At 42.3% G+C, this 19,819-nt stretch overlaps 1 protein-coding gene across 1 annotated transcript; it reads right to left on the bottom strand.

The window, feature by feature from the left end:
• Window positions 1-10,998: 10,998 nt before the first annotated feature.
• TRIML1 (tripartite motif family like 1) lies at window positions 10,999-17,217 on the bottom strand. The gene is made up of 6 exons (XM_004382804.2): window positions 16,792-17,217; window positions 16,460-16,555; window positions 15,019-15,249; window positions 13,503-13,525; window positions 13,226-13,323; window positions 10,999-11,714 (listed from the first exon to the last, which is right to left on the bottom strand). The coding sequence occupies exons 1-6, from the start codon at window positions 17,215-17,217 to the stop codon at window positions 11,164-11,166; spliced, it is 1,425 nt and encodes a 474-aa protein (XP_004382861.1). The 3' UTR covers window positions 10,999-11,163.
• Window positions 17,218-19,819: the final 2,602 nt, after the last annotated feature.

The raw sequence follows: 19,819 nt of genomic DNA, 5'->3' as shown, positions 1-19,819 counted from the left end.
CTGCAATAAATATGACACTTTACCTCAAAAAAGACCTGAAGTTTGCTTGTGAAAGTGAATGAAGATTGGAAGGACTGCAGCTTGTGAGGTATTATGAAGTGATGGAAGGCGGGTGATCTGAAATCGAGTGGAAAGTTGTAACACCAGATGTGGCTGGGTGTGGCTGATAACACGCTTAGTGAACTGAGGTAGCTGTTTGAGATGTGTATGTGTATGTGTGTGTGTGTGTGTGTGTGTGTGTGTGTGTGTGTGTGTTTTGTGGATTCCTATGTGGCTTGGTTCAACTAGGTACAGTTTTATGTATTCACCTAATTTTTTTGGATGGCATCACACATAGGCAAACATGAAATTCTGGGACGTTTACATTGTTCTCTGATTTATCAATGACAATAAATTTGTGTTCTCAAAACAAGCACTATAGCAGGACTGACTGTATGTTTATGTAAGTGTCCGATCCGATCCTCCTGAGGGAGACATGCCATAGGAAGTAACCAGTCAAGCTATTAAACATCAGTTACTTTCCGTTGTCAGGTATCTTTAGCTGTAACTGGACAGATGGTGTGAACTGGATATCATTTCTCCACATTTTAGGCAAAACGGAGAAGAAAGTATGAAGAAGCTCCACATAAACACAGGAGAAAATTTAGGTAAGGAAGCAGTCTATCCTAGGATAAAGCAGTCTATCCACTGAATTCTTGGTCCAAAAAATTATCTTCTTTGATGAAAACTTTCATGTAGACATTACAGACAGGTGTGGAAAACAAACACCTCCAGCCCACTGGTTCTCTTTAAAAAAACTTTAAGACTTTATAAAGTGGCATTTTTCTTTGCATAGAGATTTTCCAACCCTTCCGTCTCAGTCATATTACCGAAGGGAAGCTGGGAGCATTCACAAGAGGCCTACCATATTCAGATTTCTCACTCTGATCAGTACCTGTTGTATGATATTCCTGTGTCTAAACCAGTTTTTTCTTGAGAAAAAACAAAAAATGGCAGTTTCTACATCCTGTGTGATTGTTAATTTTGGAGAAGCAAATGAGAGCCAGAGAGTGAGGGACTAAGGGACAGCTAGCAAGCCATTCTTCCTTGCTCCTCTGATGCCCACTAGCTTGAAATGGTGATGACTGAAGCAGACGTGAAAGCATGTGCTGGACTGACAGAGGCACTCTGCCAGCTTCAGTTCCTTCATGACTCTGAGGAGCCGAGAAGACTTATCCATCAAGGATTCTTACATGAGAGAAAGATTAAATTCTGCAACTATTTAATCCACTGTATTTTGGGATACTATCTTCTGTCACTTTGAGGTCTAAGGTGTGCCTGACCCAAGCCATGGTATTTTCAATTGCATCATATGCATGTGAAAGCTGGACAAGGAATAAGGAAGATAGAAGAAGAGTTGATGCCTTTGCATTATGGTGTTGGCAAAGAATACTGAATATACCATGGACTGCAAGAAGAATGAACAAATCTGTCTTAGAATAAGCACAGCCAGATGCTCCTTAGAAGGGATCATGGTGAGACTTTGTCTTCCATACTTTGGACATGTTATCAGGAGGGACCAGTCTCTGGAGAAGGACATCACGCTTGGTAAAGTAGAAGGTCAGAGAAAAAGAGGAAGACCCTTGACAAGATGGATTGACACAGTGGCTGTAACAATGGGCCCAAACATAGCAACAATTATGAAGATGGCTCAGGACCAGGCAGTGTTTCGTTCTGTTGTACATAGGGTCACTATGAGTCGGAACTGACTCAATGGCACCTAACAACCTCCTGCCTGTCAGGTTGTCATACTGTGGTGGCTTGCGTGTTGCTATGATGCTGGAAGCTATGCCACCAGTATTTCAAATATCAGCAGGTCACCCATGGTGGACAGATTCCAGCAGAGCCTCCAGACTAAGACAGACTAGGAAGAAAGTCCTTGCAATCTACTTCTGAAAATTAGCCAGTGAAAATGCTCTGGATCACAACAGAATATTGTCTTGTATAGTGATGGAAGATGAGCTTGTTAGTTTGGAAGGCACTCAAGACACAGTGGCTGCAGCAGTGGACTTGAGCATGCCAGTGGGCATAGAGATCCTGCAGGACTGGGCAATGTTTTGTTCTGCTGTACATGGAGTCATCATGGATCAGAGCCGGCTTGACGATAACTAACAATAACAATTTTGGGGTATCTTTGTTACAGCATCTGGCCTTTACCTTATCTGCTACAACAGCCTATGCCCATGAGATCATCAACTTGAAATTAGCAGCTGTTGAGTGACTGAGGTTTCATTGTGTCTCTTAAAAAGAGAGAATTTGTCTTCAAACTCTTTTGAGCAGTTTTCTTAGTTAAATAAGCTGCCCTTTCGACTCATTGATTTTTCCCCCTCTCATTGAATCTCAGTCAGCATGTAAAACAATTAGTTAGTCAGCACTGGCCTGAAATGACAAAATTGTTTTCCTTTCCTTGATTTCCAGTCAATTAATAGTAAGTTTCTTAACCACCAACTTTTTCAAACAGTGGACTTTTCTCTCAAGTAAGGCACAGGAGTAGCAGCTCCTAAGGCTGACCCCGTATAGAGCTCAACAGGAGGAAAAGGGTGAAAGTAAACAGAAGGCTCTTTTAAAAAGGGCCTTGTTTAAAGGGTCTTAAAATGATAGGCACGTACAAAAAGGATCCTTATAAACTGTGGGGATTATTCTTTTATTTACTGATTTCTCATGATTTCCCAATTCCTGAGCAGCTTAGCCTCAATCCACCAACTTTTATGAATGTTCTAGAGGTGAATGTCTACAACGCAAGATGTTGACAGTCTATCCAACTTCACCAGGTTGTCAGGAACGTACCGATGGACAGCTCCACCTCACAACCAACAAACCCTCCGCCCTGCTGAGAAAACCGTAGCTTGTTTCAGGGTCTAGAGTTCTGAGTTCCTAAGTGGGGCCCTCTGGTTACTTAACAAGCAAGAACAAGAGATTTATACTGATCCTCTGTTTTATGACTCAGTTTTGTCACCATTTTAGGATCCTCATTTTGTGTCCAAAAAAAAGGAAATGTATTTTTTTCACCAGTGTTGGTCATCCAAACTCAAAACACAGACAGAGTAGAGGAAAATTCAAACATAGAAAGGAAAAAAATGGATCTGTTTTAACATCTGATTCCTTCCTGCCTGAGAATTTTTTTTTCTCTTAGAAATTCTTTATGAGTGAATTTGGTATCATTAAAATAGTGGTAGTTCACAGGATTGCAATCATCACAGTCTTGACTCAAATACTGTTTTAAAAGACCGTTATGTAATACTCGTCCCCCTTCTAGTCCACTGATTATCAGTTTTCTTTAAGTAACGTTAAACTGAGGCTCTTCTCTAAGGCTCGATACTTGACCCTCTTCTTGTCTTGATCTTTAGTCTTTCGTGCAATAAAGTGATGCTGTCTCGTGACTATATGACAATTGCCTTTAAAATCCTACCTTCAGCCCCAGCCTGTTAGCAGAACCAATTCCTTATCCCTAAAAGCCAAGGGATTATCTCTTCTCTCCGTGTTCATGCACCACAATCTCCCTTAAACTCAAATGTTCAATCAAACTGACTCTTTCAACTAATTTCTATTGAGGATAATACAGCCCAGTAGTTAAAAAACAGGCTCTGGAACTTGTAGCCCTGGGTAGATATCCAGCTCTTCCATGTGATAGATGTGTGGCATTGGGCAACTTATTTGACCTTACTAATGTTAGTGTAAGGAGCCCTGGTAGTGCAGTGGTTAAGCGCTTGGCTGCTAATTGAAATGTTGGCAGTTCGAACCCACCAGTCACTCTTTGGGAGGAAGATGTGGCAGTCTGCTTCCATAAAGGTTTCAGCCTTGAAATCTTGGTTGAAATCTTGGAAATCTTGATTTCAGCCTTGAAAACACTATAGGACAGTTCTACTCAGTCCTATAAGGTCGCTATGAATTGGAATCAACTCAACGGCGTGGGTTTTAATGTTAGTGTAAATATTATGCACAATACCTGGTCTACAATACGTGTTCAAAAATGTAATAAATTATTGTCCATCTGGGACTCATTATTTAAGGGATTATGATCTTATCAAAGAGAAAAGATACATGCACAGAGAAGATTTAGTCAGAGACGTTCTCTTTGCCTTGAATTCTTAAATATGCTAAAGCAGCTTCAGTGCCCTCGTTCAGTAGATCTCAGCGGGCTTGCTTATCTGAGCAGTATGCTGTGACCGTCAGCCATCAGGGTAGGAAGCCAGGGTGACAGGCCCCAGAGGGCCAAGACTCCAAGGAAGAAGAATGGATCCAACCCAACCACAGAACCAAGATATTGTCCATTCAGTGAAAGACAAAGATGGTGGAGATGGGAAGACAGGAATAAAATGGAATTGGATTACAAGTTCAAGCAATACTAATGCACAGTTCAGTCGATTATTTATCTTCCACAACTTGTTCTTTTTTTAAGACTTATTCTCAGCCTCTTCCCTTTAGCAGCTAATAGGAAAAAACAATTTGTCCAACTACTAAAGAGTTAACAAGAACAGCTTTGAACATTTAGAAGGTGAAGGATACTATATTTTATTCTGCAGCTACAATAATGGTTAAAAACCCAGGCTGGGAGCCAGACCACCGAGGCTGAAATTCCGTCTCTGCTGCTTGTTGGTTGTGTGGACTTGGGCGATTTACTCAACCTCTGTGTGCTTTATCTCTTCACCTGGAAACGGGATGATAGCAGTTGCTCTCTCTCTGGGTTGTCCTGAGGGTGAAATGAGTTAATGTATTTAAGCATTCAGAACAGTCCCTAGGAAAGAGTAAGTGCTACGTAAGCATTAGCCCTCATCATTATTATTACTTGTATCAATGTATTTCAACACATTTCTTTTTTCAAAGGAATTGTCCTGCTAATGAAAGCAGAAAACAATCTAAATGTCAGCAACGCAGCCAAGAGCAAGGTGTTGATAGGATTCTTTGTTACACAGGGAAGCTTGCTCTTTGCAGCTCTGCACATCCATTTGCAAACCAGTTGCAAGAGAGTCAACTCAGACTCATGGCGACCCCGTGGCTGTCAGAGTAGAACTGTGCTCCATAGGGTTTTCAGCGGCTGATTTTTCAGAAGTAAATCACCAGACTTCTCTTCCAAGGCACCTCTGGTTGGACTCAAACCTCCAATCTTTTGGTTAGCAGCTGAGTGGGTTAACTGCTTACACCAGCCAGGTCAGTTTACATATACTTGTATATACAAAAGATGAGTCCTGCAGGGCAACCAAATTTGTGCCATAAAAGGTAGCATTCATTGCCAAATTTCATTGCCTCTATTTTCACCCTAAAACAGTTTACGAAGCATGTGCTATAAAGCGCTTTAAACCACATCAATTAATCGTGCTTAATACCTGAATCATAGCACAGTCCTCTCTCTGCTGACAGGTGGGCAGAAAGCCCATTGCAAAGAGGTGGATGGAACAGCCCAGTAACTAAATGTTGTTCAAGTACTCCAAAAGTACAAAATTTCATTTACTTGGTCGAATTGTATTTTTATTATCCTTCCCTTTGTGTGAGCTGTTCTACCAGATGAAGCCAAGTAACAAAGAAGGTTGCTATCAGGCCTAAGAAGAACACAGAAATGGTGGTCTGAGTTTGGAATGTGGCATACAACGCAAACAACCAACCCACTGCTGCCGTCGGGTTGACCCTGACTCACAGTGACTCTATAGGACAGAGTAGAACTGCCGCATAGTGTTATCCATGACTGTAAATCTTTATGGGAGCAGACTGCCACATCTTTCTCCCACAGAGTGGGTAGTGGGTTTGAACCGCCCACCTTTTGGTTAGCAGCCAAGCACTTTAACCACTGTGTCTGTCTCTATATTCACTCGTTGACTGAAAATTAATTTAAATGCCTAACTAGGCATCTGCAAACGTGTTCAGTTTTCCTTTTTAAATGTTATATGAGGGATAATGCAGGCTCTTTTAATTCATTTATTTCGAGAGCACCCTTGAAGAACTGGGAATACTTTCATTCTGTCTCAAATGGAGGGTGTAAAATGCACCCAGGAAACACGGGTCTAAGGAAAAAAGTGAGGAAAAAGCAGTCATCTCAAAAAGCTTTCCTATTAGCTCAGAGACTGGAGCACAGTCATACACCCAAATGCTCCCAAGGCTCAAAGAGCTAATGGAAAGGAAGCAGAGTAGGTTGAGTGGAGGGTTTGATTTTTAAAATTTTTTTTGGCTGGCTGGACATATCGAACACAGGTTTTAATCAAGAATACATGCAGATAGATTTTTTTTTAAAGAAAATAATATAGAGCTTTAAAATGAAAGGCCAACAGACCCTTGCTCCACCCCTTCCTTAGGGTCCCAGTCTCCAGAATTAGGGTGGACGCTTTGATACATCTCCCAGATCCCCCAGCAAGGATGAGTTGCCACAGTTGCTGGGAGGGCTGTAGGCAGACAGACCTCAGAGGTCAGCCGCTTCAGGCAATGCCTGGACTGCAGAAAGCCACCTTGCCCAAGGGCACCCACATGCAGCCACCCATCATGGGCAGTTCATAAAGTCTGGGGCTGCTCAGTGCAACTCCAGGCTCGTTCGAAGGGCCATCTTAGCCCCAGCGCCCCCCTGTGGTCGGCCGAGGCAGCCTGTCATTGGACCTGCACAACAGGTAGACTTCTCTCTCTGTGCGATCCTCCTTCCTGTTCTTCCTTTAAAGAGGTCTTGGTCCCAGGATGACTCCCTAAAATTAGAAAATAAATAAATAAACAGACAAACAAAAACCTGCACTCTAAACTCCAGCACAAAGTTTGCTTTGGCTTCATAGGAACACAACCTATCATACGAGGCAGCCACTTTAGTTTTTTACTGAAGTACAAGTTACACACAGAAATTGAACACACACATTTCCAGCTCAGTGTACTCGTACAAGCTGAAAAAACGATTGACCAGAACCAGATAAAAGGAGAACATCTCCAGAACCTCGGAAGAGACACTTTTAACATGTATTTAAAACGTCTAATAAAATTTCAACTTGAGGCTAACAATTCTTTAGAGAAATACAAAATAAAGGAGAAACTATTTCCTAAGATGGTGCTCACAGCTCAAATTTTAAAAAAAAGACTTTAAATATAAAACTTACAATATTACACATAGTATAGTATTATTCTCAATATTTGTATTGCTTAAAACTGACTTAGGAATGATTCTCATTGGCAGAATAGGCTAACAAATGACTAGGATATGCGTAGAAGCACCAGGAATCCTTCCAGATGGTCCGTGAGAGGCTCGCCTGTCTTCCTCTCTGGGAAAACAGACCCGTTTGGAGATGAGCATCAACCTGGTCCTTCTCTGTGTGTCTCCTGACCATCTTCTCACTGATCTTTCACCCCAGGACTGTTTCTCTCCGGCTGCAGAAAAAGTAAGTCCAACAACTGCCCTACGAGATTCCCTTCTTTGTTTCTGAGAAGCTACACCATTGGAAGACAAGGAGGTTTGAGGGAAGGTTGATTGATAACTTGAAATGCAGGGAGAAGGACAACTTGGAGGGACAAGAAGGGAAGCTGAGAAGAAGAGATTGAAGACAAACTGAGCTCCACCCACCCAGGACTCTTCCGCACCCCTACCCGACCATCTTCCGCGCGCACACTCCTAACCTATCAGTTCCCTGGACATTTGTTATCCCGCCTAGATGGAGGGTAGGGACACAGATACTCCGTAAAAAGAGGCCGTCTTCCACCAAAACGGAGCCTAATAAAACCAGTGGAGAAGGAATTCCCCTTTGAGTCAAGGACTTGGGATCCACCATCACTGTCACGAACACCACCCGGAAAGAAAACGCCAGGGCTGAATTCTGTGATGATTAATTCAGAAGAGTTTACTATCTGAGTCATGAACTGGAAGAAAAGGAATTAATGAGTTAAATACAAGGGATAGTTTGAAATACTCAGTAATTTTGTAGGAAAACTTTCTAGCACGGAAGGAGGGAAGGTTAGAACTAGGAACTCAAAAGGATCAGGTATGAGGCAATATGCTTGGAGGCTGTGGCAAAGCTATTGAGTAGCGTTTCCTTCAGGGATGGAAACCAGAACCCTGAGGGCACGAATGAGAGCAAGAGAAAGCAAAAAGGAGCTATTAATGGTTAACCTCTATTGAATAGCTATACCATAAATTAGGTGGTGTTCTAAATGCAAAAGTGAAATCATTTCATGCATCCAAGAACCTTATGAGGCAGATATTATTTTCAATCACATTTTACTGATGAGTAAACAGAGGCACAAGGAGATTAAGTAACTCGTCCAGGGCTGTCCAGCTAGTGAGTGGTGGAGACAGGATTTGAGCCTAGGAGACCTGGCTTTATTGCCTTTGTACTTAACCTCTGCATCTTGCTACCCCAGAGGTGCATGTACCATGAAGCTAGTGGACCTTAAGCTTCAGGCCTTTCATTTGCTTGGGACCCTGTAAAGCCTGGACCTAATTTTGTAATTTGTAATCTTGTGTTATTTTTCTTAAAGAGGATTCTCCTCATTTGCATAAGTTTCGGGCTCCACGAAACCTATTTCCACCTTGTTGACCATCAGTAAGAAAGTTATGACAGGACAGCTCCGGCAACTGTGAGTAATTTTTTTCTGTATAAATATAACACCTATGGGAGGAAAAACTGCTTCCCAAATGTTTTCCTGTCATGGAACACATGGTTTTCTGTTTGCAAAGCTGAGTGGAGTTAAAGGAGAAAGAGGTTCCAGGCTGGTGGTGACCACCCCATTGTTCCTACTGCTGAAGGGATCGGTTTCTCAGCACACCTCCAATCTACTTGGGACCCCTGACTGAGGCGCAGCGGGTGGAGAAGCCTGCACAAGCCCATTCCTCGGAGCACAGGGCTTCAAAGGTGGGCAGAGCTAACAAAGAGCAGAAGTTCATACCATGTCCTAGGAGCCCAGAGCAAGAGCGTGGGATTGCCCAGACTGGAGGAATAAAAATGAGATGGGCACTTTAAAAATCGCTTTTATTTATTATTTACTGTATAAACTGACTTTTTTTTTTTTTGAGTAATGGGATGCTTACAAGTGTGAGGGTCAAAGGACTTCCATGAAAGGTATGAGAATGATCTGTAGAAACTGTCTTTTCCTCTGACTGACTTTTGTGTGAATACTTGTCACCCTAAAATAGTAGCTATCTTGGAAACATTTCTGAGATTTTTGTGTGAAATATTTCTGTGCTTCCCAGATTTCACACAAGGATCCTGCAGCTTTTCTGTCCCCTTTAGGAAGAATGACAAACTGCAGTCTCCAATGGAGAGGTAAGGGACAAAGGGAGACTTAGCAGGCACCACGCGTTAGGTGCGGCACAGCCGGTAAATATTCCCGGATTGTTGAAAAGACCGCACCTCTGAGAACTCAAAGAACGTGTGCAGGTTAAAACAGGTAATTCGTGGTGAAGTAACTAGGACCCTGGGATTTCAAAGCCCAAACACTAGCCCCCACTTCTGCCCAGGACAGGGGTTTATTTGTTTTAATAAAAGAAGTGCTTATGTCAAGACCATCCAAAAAAACCAATTGCTGTTGAGTCAATTTAGACTTTCAGACTTGTGGCGGCCCCACATGTATGAGTAGAACTGCATCCCATGGGATTATCAGAGGCTGATTTTTTGGACGTAGATCACCAGGTCTTTCTTCTGAGGCACCTCTGGATGGACTCTAACCACCAACATTTAGGTTAGCAGTTTAATGCATTAACTGTTTGCAGCACCCAGGGGCTCCTTCAAGACTACAGGATATGCGATGGGTACATGGAGGTTCATTATGCTATTCTACTTTTTTTATACGTTTACAATTTTCCATGATAAAACGTTAAGAGTAAAACAAGGAAGAAGACCATAGGGCAGGGAAAAAATATGTTCTTTCACTTGTCTCAAAAACGGTGTGGCTGTACCTTCCGTGTGGAAATGTGTGTGAGTAAAACCTTTCCAAGGACGCGCACTGACATAAAATTTGTGTAGCCGACGTATGACCTACAGGCAGAGGCCCACAGGAGCCACAGGCAGCTTTCCTGCCTGCAAGAAATACACAGGGAGTAATTAGAGTTACACCCAAAGGCTTTTGTGCACAAATGCTCATCACAGTGTCATTTATAATAGCTACAAATTGAAAACAATCTACATGCCCCACAGTAGGGAAATGATTAAATAAATTACATTCATATAATGAAATATCATTCCTATTAAAAATCGTATTTTGCATGATGATTAAATTCCATGCATGATCCTACATTATTCCTGGATGCTGGAAGAGTTTTTCAAAAAGCTATAAAGAACATTACTAGAGCAACTGGGAATTTTTGAATATATACTGCATACTAGATAATATTATTGTATCATTGTATTGACTGTAAATTTGGGGTATGGAAAAAAAACCATTGCCCTCAAGTGGACTTCAACTCATAGCAACCCTGTAGGACAGAGTAGAACTTCCTCATAGGGTTTCCAAAGCTGTAATCTGTAGGGAAACAGACAGCCACATCTTCCTCCCTCGGAGCAGGTTTGAACCGCTGACCTCGTTGAATAGAGATTTTGCTCTTATCTTTGAACATATTAACAAACAGAAGGTTCCAGGCTCTTGTGATTATGGTAACATGAGTGATAGGGTGATATTCACCCAAATATTTGCAGCTTTCCGAGCACATAAGCCTCCCTGAGTACAAAAACTCCAGGCCCCGTGGGATGGAAAGCAAAGTGACTTTCAGAGAAGACTGAGCCGTGAGCCTCTCCTACCCACCCGGAAAGGAGAAACCTCGCTGTCTCCCGGGGATCCTGATTGCCTCAGCATGCAGCACTCTGCACACACAATAAAGGCACATTCTTACGGTACAGCTTTTTTCAGAATCAAATAAATAAATACTCTAGAAAAAATGACATATATTTAATAAAACTGGGCGAAGGCAGTGGGATTCAGGTTAATGGGGAATAGTTCTCTTTCCTTTTAGTGACTAGCACATATGTAGGGTAGTACAGATAATAAATTGATCAGCTTCCTCCTCACTGGTGTTGGCTGTCTAATTTGGCTGTCCATTGTGGGCTCAAGATAAAGGAAATTCCTAGGGAGGCGGGCTTTTTGTTGGGCTCATCTGACGGTTAATACTGTCAATGCATTAATCATGTTAATCAATAGTCATCCGCTGGTGGTAGAGAAGGCTCGGGAGCACCTCCGTCAGGCGTGGCGATTCAGTGTGCAGACGGTAAGAGGGGCAGTGTTCGTGCCTTCATTTGGGAGGCAAGGGGAAAAGATAGGTCGGAGAGCGCCTTGGAAAGAGGCTGGAGGGAAACTATAGATGAGGGACTCATCCGTCGCATTGTAGAATGCTATATGTCCAGATTCGTAGTCCAAGAAAACACCAACCTTCTGCACAGGCTCTCTGACATGTTGACCTTTTAAAGGCGAAGACACCCAAAGACTATAATCGTCTCCAATCTTTAAACCAATGAGTGAGAAGAGGTCCCCAGGGGGCTTTGGGAGGTTCCCCTTTCTGCTCACTGAGTCCTTGCAGATGCCCACTTCCCACTCGGTCTTGTTCCCCACTTCCACCTCCCAGTAGTGTCTCCCGCAGGTGAAGGTCTGGGCCCCCAGCACGGTTGCAGACTGGTCAAATCTTTCTGGGTTGTCCGGTAACTGCTGTCTGATTCCTCCGTGTTTAACGCTTTTCAGATCATCCGACAGGACGAGGTAGGCATTGGCTGTGACTGGATCCAGAGTGATGTCCGCTGTAAGAGGAGAAAAGAATGAATTCTGCTTTGGCATTCTCGGGGAGAAAATGCGTATGTGTGCAGTTCAAATACTCAGTATCTAGTCTTTTTTTTAAAATGTGATTTAGGTGAGTATGGTGGGTTTTGCTGTTTTGTTTATAATGGAATCTCTAAGCCCTTCTTTCATTGTTTCAAAAAACATGAAGAGAGAACCTCTTAAAGGAAACAGAAGAGAATTATGGACGGTGTTCAGCCCGCCTGAGAGAAATCTCTGGTAGTAGAGGAGGCTGTTTGGTTTAAGACAGTTTTGGAACTCTGAGCTCTTCATCCCCACAGGGCACACCCTTTTTATGATTTGTAAATCCCTGCTACAGCCAAGGTTAGTCCTGGTTCCTCAGTTTGAGTGGGAGGGAAATACCGACAGTTCCCACTTACTGAACACCTACTGTGTGCCAAGCATTTTCTGTACATTACCTCATCTAATCATCCCAAGTGTTATTAATGTTTTCTTTTTAGAGACGAGAAGAACGAGGTTCATCAATGTTAGTAAACTTGACCAAGATTATAAAGGTACTGCGTGTTTGAATAGCAATTCTTAATCAGCATTTTTCATTACATCATGATTAAAGGCAACTTCCTGTGAGTTAGTGCCCCCCTCATGGCCACGGAATGAAGCACATTGTGAAAAGTTGGGTGCCTCCTTTCCCGTCTCCTGAGAGGACGTCACATCAGAGGCCTCCAACTTTCACTGACTGTCCAGACACAATTAGGTACCCTGTCATATAATTCCATAGTTTTATTTATAGGCCAAATCAAAATGGTCACTTTCTGCATGATTATTTAATGTCTTGTCTTCTCAATTTCTCTAAAATTCTACAAAAGCAAAGGCAACGCTGTCTGATTCATGACTGTAAGCCCAGGGCCTAATAGCATAGCATCCGGCATAAGGTAGGCACTGAACGTAACGTCTGTTGAGTCCAAAGCCCGTTAAGCCTTCTTCTGAAGGTCAGATTGTCAACAAGATGAAGGTTGAGAGCCAGCGCTGATCTCTCTTGGCCCTACCATTCTAAAAGGGTAGTTCTTTGAAAGTTTGCTCACTGGGATTTAAGAGTTCAAGTCAGCTTTTATCCTAACAAGAAAGAGCTGGAAATGCAGAAAACTTTACAGTTGAGTGTGTGAGTGTGAGTGTGTGAGTGTGTGTGTGTGTGTGAGTGTCTGTGCGTGCAGTAGGGGTGGGGGTGAGGACAACACAGAACAATAAACACAAAGAAGGATCAGGACTCCACAGACAGAAAACTGAAGTCTGAGCAAAACATCGGTCACGTGTCAATGTTTCTCTTTGCTCCAGCGCAGACCCGGTCCGTGGCCCAGGCTCCCTGGTGTTTCATGCTGGCCTGGGACTCCTTAGGTCACAGCCTGGCACGGCCAATATGTGATACTATAAGAAGCTTCTAAAGGCTCACTTTGCATCCCTTGACAGAACTTAACGCTGAAACTCCCCGGAGGTTTGACAAATCAGGCTAACTTACTGCTGAATTTTCTTAGCATCTCCCTCATTCCTGTGATACGGCAGAGACTCAGCTCCGTGGTGGTGGCCTCGGGGCACTGGTGCAAGAGTGGGCCACTCCTGCAAGAGGGCAGAGACAGAGAGTCACCCTCTCTCTTTGGCACTGACCACAGAACCTGCTCCAACTTGAGAGTCCATTTCATTTTGCCCCAACAACATACACACTCTCGACTCTAATAACCTACGTCATCAGCACCAAATTCTTGTATCTCACGTTAGAACACAAAATGGAAACCTACCTCTCCAGGGCTTCTCTCACTTCCTAAGGGTATAAAAGAAGGAAAATTAGTATTTGCACACTTTGATGATCAGCAAGGACTGAATCCATTTTGGGTACAGTCCTTAGTAGAGTTCAAGAATCCATTCCCCATGGCCCTATAACACCTTGAATGGGACAACAAATGGCAGGAAAAATCCCACATTTCTTCTAGGGTGGTTCCTGGTGAACAAGAGGTATTTTTTCACAATGACTGAAAAAAAAAACAACAAACCCATTGCCATCGAGTCAATTCTGACTCATCATGATCTTATAGGTCACAGTAGAACTGTCCCATAGGAGCGGCTGGTGGATTTGAACTGCCAACCTTTTGGTTAGCAGCCAAGCTCTTAACCACTGCGCCACCAAGGTTCCAAACCAAACCCATTGCCGTAGAGTTGATCCCAACTCATAGCAACGTTATAGCAGGAGACTACTTTGTCCTTTTCTTTTTTGCATGTCTTCATAGAACCTGTTGTTGACAAAGGAGTCAAATCATCAGCCTCATTATCCAATGTCTCAGAAACCAGAGATAAGAAAAGGAAAACGGCCCAGTAAGAGCTGAGACCAACACTATGTAAGTTTGGAGGACTTGGTTCCAAAACAACAAAAAACCAAACCCGTTGTCGTTGAGTCGATTCCGACTCATAGCAACCCTATGGGACAGAGTAGAACTGCCCCGTAGGGTTTCCAAGGAGCAGCTGGTGGATTCAAACTGCCGACCTCTTGGTTAGCAGCCGTAGCTCTTAACCACTGCACCACTAGGTGCTAAATTAAATAGTAGAATTCTGTGGAACCAGTCCAGGAAACAGACCTACAGCTGGAGTTGACTCACATGACTTACGTTTATGAACGTCCTGGAGAATACAGTAGGCCTGGGGGGCAGTATAGCAAAGATGGTAGGAAATAGGGACTAGGCACACAAAGCACCTGGGTTTCCCATCTATTAGCTATGTGACAGACAAACTACCTAATGGCCATAGGCCTCAGTTATTAAAGATGTACCAGGATTTAAGAGTAAGTCAGCTTTTATAGTAACCAGCAGAGCTAGAAGTGCAGAAACTCCTGCAAGAGATGTTCGTGTTGTTTGTTGAGCACGTGACAAAAGCCAGTTTACAGATGAGATTCATCCATAAATGTCATAACAGTACTTATCTTCACCAGGTAGTTATGAAGATTAAAATCAATGTGCCCGGCACATAGCAAATACTCATGAACAAATGTAGTAAAATATTTGACAGAGCTAAAGTGGCCGAGAGGCAAGCACAGACAAAATTGGGGTCACACCAGGCTTGGCTGGGATACGGGTTCCTCTGTTTTTTCCTCTTCCTCCTCAAGAGTTTATTTACAGTGTCAATTCTTTAGGAAAACTGCATTTGAGGCAGAAGTTAGATTTCCAGTTGAATAAAGAAAATATACTTCCTACAGCTCAAGGTACTAGGAAGTTTTACATTTTTTCCCCATGAATTTTCCCGACACTCTCATGGACTTTTTCTCACCTCAAACGATTCTGTACTTGAATTCTGACACACGGACTCTATCTGGTCCATCATTTTGCTCAGGCTTCTGATTTGTTGGGTCAGCTGGATCTCGTTGCTCCTCAGTTTCTTCAGGTTCTCTCTTTCCTCCTTTTCTAGTAGCTGGAGTTGCAGCTGTTCCTCCTCCTTCAGGAACTGATGCATCTTCATATATTCTGACACAACTACCTGTTTACAACTCTTTGTCTCTTCCTGTTATCACACACACATGCGCGTGCACACACACACGCAGGGTGTCATAAAGTTAGTAACAGAAACACTCATATCTCGAAATTTGTATTCCTTTCAAAGTTCTAGAGTTCAACAGAGACATTTCTTGAAATGTGACACATTTTATATATATATGAATATATATACACTATTGATTACCCATAAAAAAGCCATTGCCATCAAGTGGATTCTGGCTCATAGTGACACTACGGGACAGAGTAGAACTGCCCCCCATGAGGTTTCCAAGGAGCAGCTGGTGGATTCAAACTGCCAACCTTTTGGTTAGCAGCCAATCTCTTAACCACTGTGCCATTAGGGCTCCTACTATTGATTAGATGGGTGGATATTTTGATATTTTAGAATGTGTGTGCTATAAATACAGTAGTAAACACAACCAAATTTTCTATTCTTAGGAAGCTGTTATTCTTGTGGGAAGAGACCAAAAATACACAAATAAATATGACATGTGGTGATCAGTACTGTGATAAATAAAGCAAGGTAAGGAGAAAAATAAAAAATACGTGAGTGTTAATTTATTCAACTTTTTTCCAATAGAATTAGTATTAGATTGCATGCTACCAACAGAAATACGCATCACAAACACGTCCATTTAAGAAGGGAAAATCTATTAGGAGAATCCGGTCCACACACACATAGTTTTTAAAATATCTAAATAAAAACATTTAATTCTTTGCTTTGGCGGCTAGGCAACTCAGGTCCAAATCTGTGGCCAACCTCTAGCATTTGTTCATGCGCACTAACTCAAACTACTAAAACCCAACCCAACCCGTTGTCGTCGGGTCAATTCTGACTCATAGGGACCCTATCCCTTATTTTCATCTATGTTTCATTTATTTTGATTTTATTGAACTTCTTTTTCCCCATAGCATTTGAGGCCTTCCTTTTTTTTATTGATGTTCATCCTATGATATATATCTATAACTCATATTTTAAATAATTATAATCAGAGTCATAGTATAGATAGCAGAGAGTTGTATGGGCACACAGAGAAGGAAAAAAATAAGTCTGTCTGGGGTGGGGGAAATAGTTTGAGATGAGCCCTGAGATTTCCAAATGGACAAGGGAAGGGTTACTGGGACTGGGGGAAAAAACTCCTGATATTTCATTAAGTGTCTCTTTAGTCCCCCTTATAGAATCATATACAAGATCCAAAAGTTAGACAAATACTGACCTTACACAATATCACTCTCTCCTTCTCGTGGGTTAAGATAGCCTGAGCTTCCTTTTTCCTCTTACGCAACGTATTTAGGATCTCCTGGAGTTTCTCCTGCAATAGAAACAAACTCTCTGTGGCAAGGGAGCAGAGAACCAGGTTAAGAAGAGGCCTTGAAGACCAATGACAACAAGATGACTGGGACCATGCACGTTTGTGGTCTGGTGCCTGGAGATCAGCACCCATGACTGTCACCAAGAGAGAATACTATGGGAGTTATCAGAGACAGTTCTGATAAGTGAGGGAATCTACTTTCCCTTCTGAGTTTTATACTGAGCAGCCAGTCTTACTTTGTGGTACTCCTCAGCCTCATTGGAGAGACACCCTCTGTTTATCCCGTGACTTTGGGTTGAGTAAGAGTTTACACTCTGCTCGTCATCAGAGAACACTTTAGTGGCTGCCAGCATTCTCCCGTAGCTGCCTTGCTCGTCCTCACTCTGCAGCACCTGGGACCTGAGTTGCTTGCCAATGTTGGCCAGCCTCCCCAAACGCTCATTGGGCTGGAAATGAGGGATCGCCAAGGTCCTCCAGCACTCGGGACAGGATACGGGCGTGCTATGCTCCTCCCAGCTCCTGAGAAGACACACCAGGCAAAAGCTATGTCCACACTCAGTGGTCACTGGGCTGGTGAAATAGTCCAAGCAGATGAAACAGGTTAGTTCTTCTCTGAGGTTTTCCATCAAATCTGCTGTAGACATTTTGTCAAGGAGGGACATCAGGACAAGGTCACGCCTCTATTCTGGGATTAGAAAAGTCCTCGCTGAACTTCTATTGTTCTGAATAACAAGTGGGTGATCAATTGCTATGATGTTCTCACAAGAAATCCTTATTCTCCTCCGTGCTTATTTCACCAATTGACATATACTCCCCAACACAAAGCCAATTATGACTCAACGTAGAACTCCTGTACACTGGATTCATCATTAACCCCAGCTTTTACTGAACTTCTCTCTGTGCAGTCCACATAATGGACACTGAAGATCCTTGCTCCTAACAGACTTACTATTTTGAGAGATGTTTACTTATATGAACAGCACTGTGACACCACTTTATCACCTTGGTTTCTGGCTGGAGGGTTGGGTAATATAGGGTAAGCCAGTACAGAGATTTGAATAATGATTATCTGAATTGGAGGTATGGTCCAAATATTTTGGAAAACTAATGGAACCTAGGCGAGACACTGAAGGAAGCAAACTGAAGTATATAGCCCTCCTCTCATTAGGTCCTTTTCTCTGCCTACTAAAGCCTACACTTATTGTTCTTTTATCAAGTACCATATTCTTTAATTTTATTCATCCCAACAAAATGAGAGAAATCCCAGTGTTGAAGAATTCCATGACTTCATATGTACAATGAATTAGTAGAGTTGCATCTACTGCTTTGCCCTGCTCTTAGACAATTGCAATCACCCTTCTGCCATCAAGGAAGGCATCTTAAACAACACTCTTGTAAGATGGCTCAATAGGCCATTATACCATGGGATAGATGGGGATAATCACATTTTGTTATAAATATAATTTTCCTCACATATTTTCACCCTTTGAAAATGTCCAAACTAGGCCTTCTCCAACTCCTTATTCTCAATCACTTCTTACTGGACAGTAATTAAATGTGTAGACGTTATTTTTTTAAGACTCATGAGAAAAATAAGTGTATACTATGGAGATTTTATATAATGACAACTGAGATTATGGCACTATGTCATTGTCAGGGCCCACTTTCCTTTGTCTGCCAGAAAGCAAGAAGACCTCAGAAGCTCTTTCTCAGAGTCTAACCAGCCCCACTCTCCCATTAAGCTCATCATACCATATTTCCGTTTTTATCCTGTCATTCTCTAGCTTCCCTAGGCAACCTGTCCTCAGTACCCAAGATATCGCACGCATTTCTTTCTGACTTTCAAGGCTCCAACTGATCAAACACTCTTTTCCATTTTCCCATGTAGAGTGATTTCTCTTCTTGAATTTTGATAAAGATATTTTCTAGCCTGGAATGTTTCTTCCTCCATCTTTCTTCCTCCTAGTCAAGACTCACCTTTCTGAAGTCATTGTTAGCTGCATTCAAAATATTTTACTCATTTTTCCTGTGTATAGCACTTATGAATTACTGGGATAAGAGCTTAAGTAAAGGAACAGACACAACCAGAGCAGAGTTATACTAATTTAAATAGAAGAGAGGTGGCAACTGATGGGGATCATGAAACTCTTCTGCTCAGGTTGCTTCTAGGCTACTGACTGGGGCACAGCTTCAAAACATTGTTAGGAGTTACTGCTAAGTAAGGTTCTTGAAAATAAAAAAATATCTAAAAGAACACTAATAACTGCCACCCCTGGAAAAAGGATTTATAAACTACCACCTCCATTCAGTGTGCTATTCCCAACCAAACCCTCGACGGAGTCTTTAACATTGACCAGAATCATTAGAACAAGTCTTAGAGTAGAATTACGGTACATCACAGAGCCTATATTCCAGTTTGGAATGGGGAGGGTAGCATGTTGCGATTTTAAGCCATTCTCCTCAGCGTCATCCCACTTCTTCCTTTAAAGTAAACCCTTTCCGTGATCAGCTTCTTGATACCATAACCACAGCTTATTCATCTGTGACTAGAGGAATACTTTGCAAGGCTCAATTGGTCTGTAAATAATTTTTAATTAACAAATAGAGGAAACATATTATTATAGAATTACAGTCTTATACCTAGCTGGAAGCCAAGAGATACTTATTATCTTATAGATAATAAGGAAAATAAATAAATTTTAAAATAAATTGACTTGGTCCCCCAGACACTTACTATATAATTCAGGTTAGGACTAGGAAAATGGGTCTCGTGCTTCCCAGTCACTCTTTTGTCAACACATCATACTGTACTTTGTGAGTGGATGAAAATACCCAGTTATTTCTCAATGCAATGAACCCTTCTCAAATACTTTTAGGAGGAAGTTGGTCAGCTGTTACTGTGGCCTGATGATGTGACAGGTAAATGAAATCACTGGCCATACTCAACTACTGAGAATTCAGGCCTCTTACCCTCTTCTCTGAACACATTATTAACTAGGCTTAACTCACTTATGAAATAAACTCATAGAGAGGGCTCACCTTCCCAAAATAAATTACACCAATCCTCAGGGAGCTGCATTCTCAGGCGTGTTTCCTGAGATCAGTTGCAGAAGAGCTTCTGCTCTGACCTGTCTCCTCCTAGGGAGGGGATGGTAGGGACACCCAAAAGGTCCATAGTCACAACCATCACCCAGCTGTAACTAAGGGTGGAGCACTCAGAAAAGAGAAAGCTTAAAGATAGAATGAGGTCTTGTTTATTGGGGC

Source organism: Trichechus manatus, unplaced genomic scaffold (assembly GCF_000243295.1).
Source record: "Trichechus manatus latirostris isolate Lorelei unplaced genomic scaffold, TriManLat1.0 scaffold00099, whole genome shotgun sequence".
NCBI lineage: Eukaryota > Metazoa > Chordata > Mammalia > Sirenia > Trichechidae > Trichechus > Trichechus manatus.
Note: the sequence above shows the minus strand (reverse complement) of the source record. Positions and strands in the feature narration are given on the sequence as shown.

What these genes read in the sequence shown, in the direction of transcription:
- TRIML1 (XM_004382804.2), bottom strand. Translation starts at nt 17,217, where the DNA reads ATGTCCCTCCTTGACAAAATGTCTACAGCAGATTTGATGGAAAACCTC. An exon ending in AGAGAGTGATATTGTGTAAG is followed by an intron (nt 15,250 to 16,459) that starts GTCAGTATTTGT and finishes GTGTGATAACAG; the next exon opens with GAAGAGACAAAGAGTTGTAA. An exon ending in CAAGTACAGAATCGTTTGAG is followed by an intron (nt 13,526 to 15,018) that starts GTGAGAAAAAGT and finishes TTATACCCTTAG; the next exon opens with GAAGTGAGAGAAGCCCTGGA.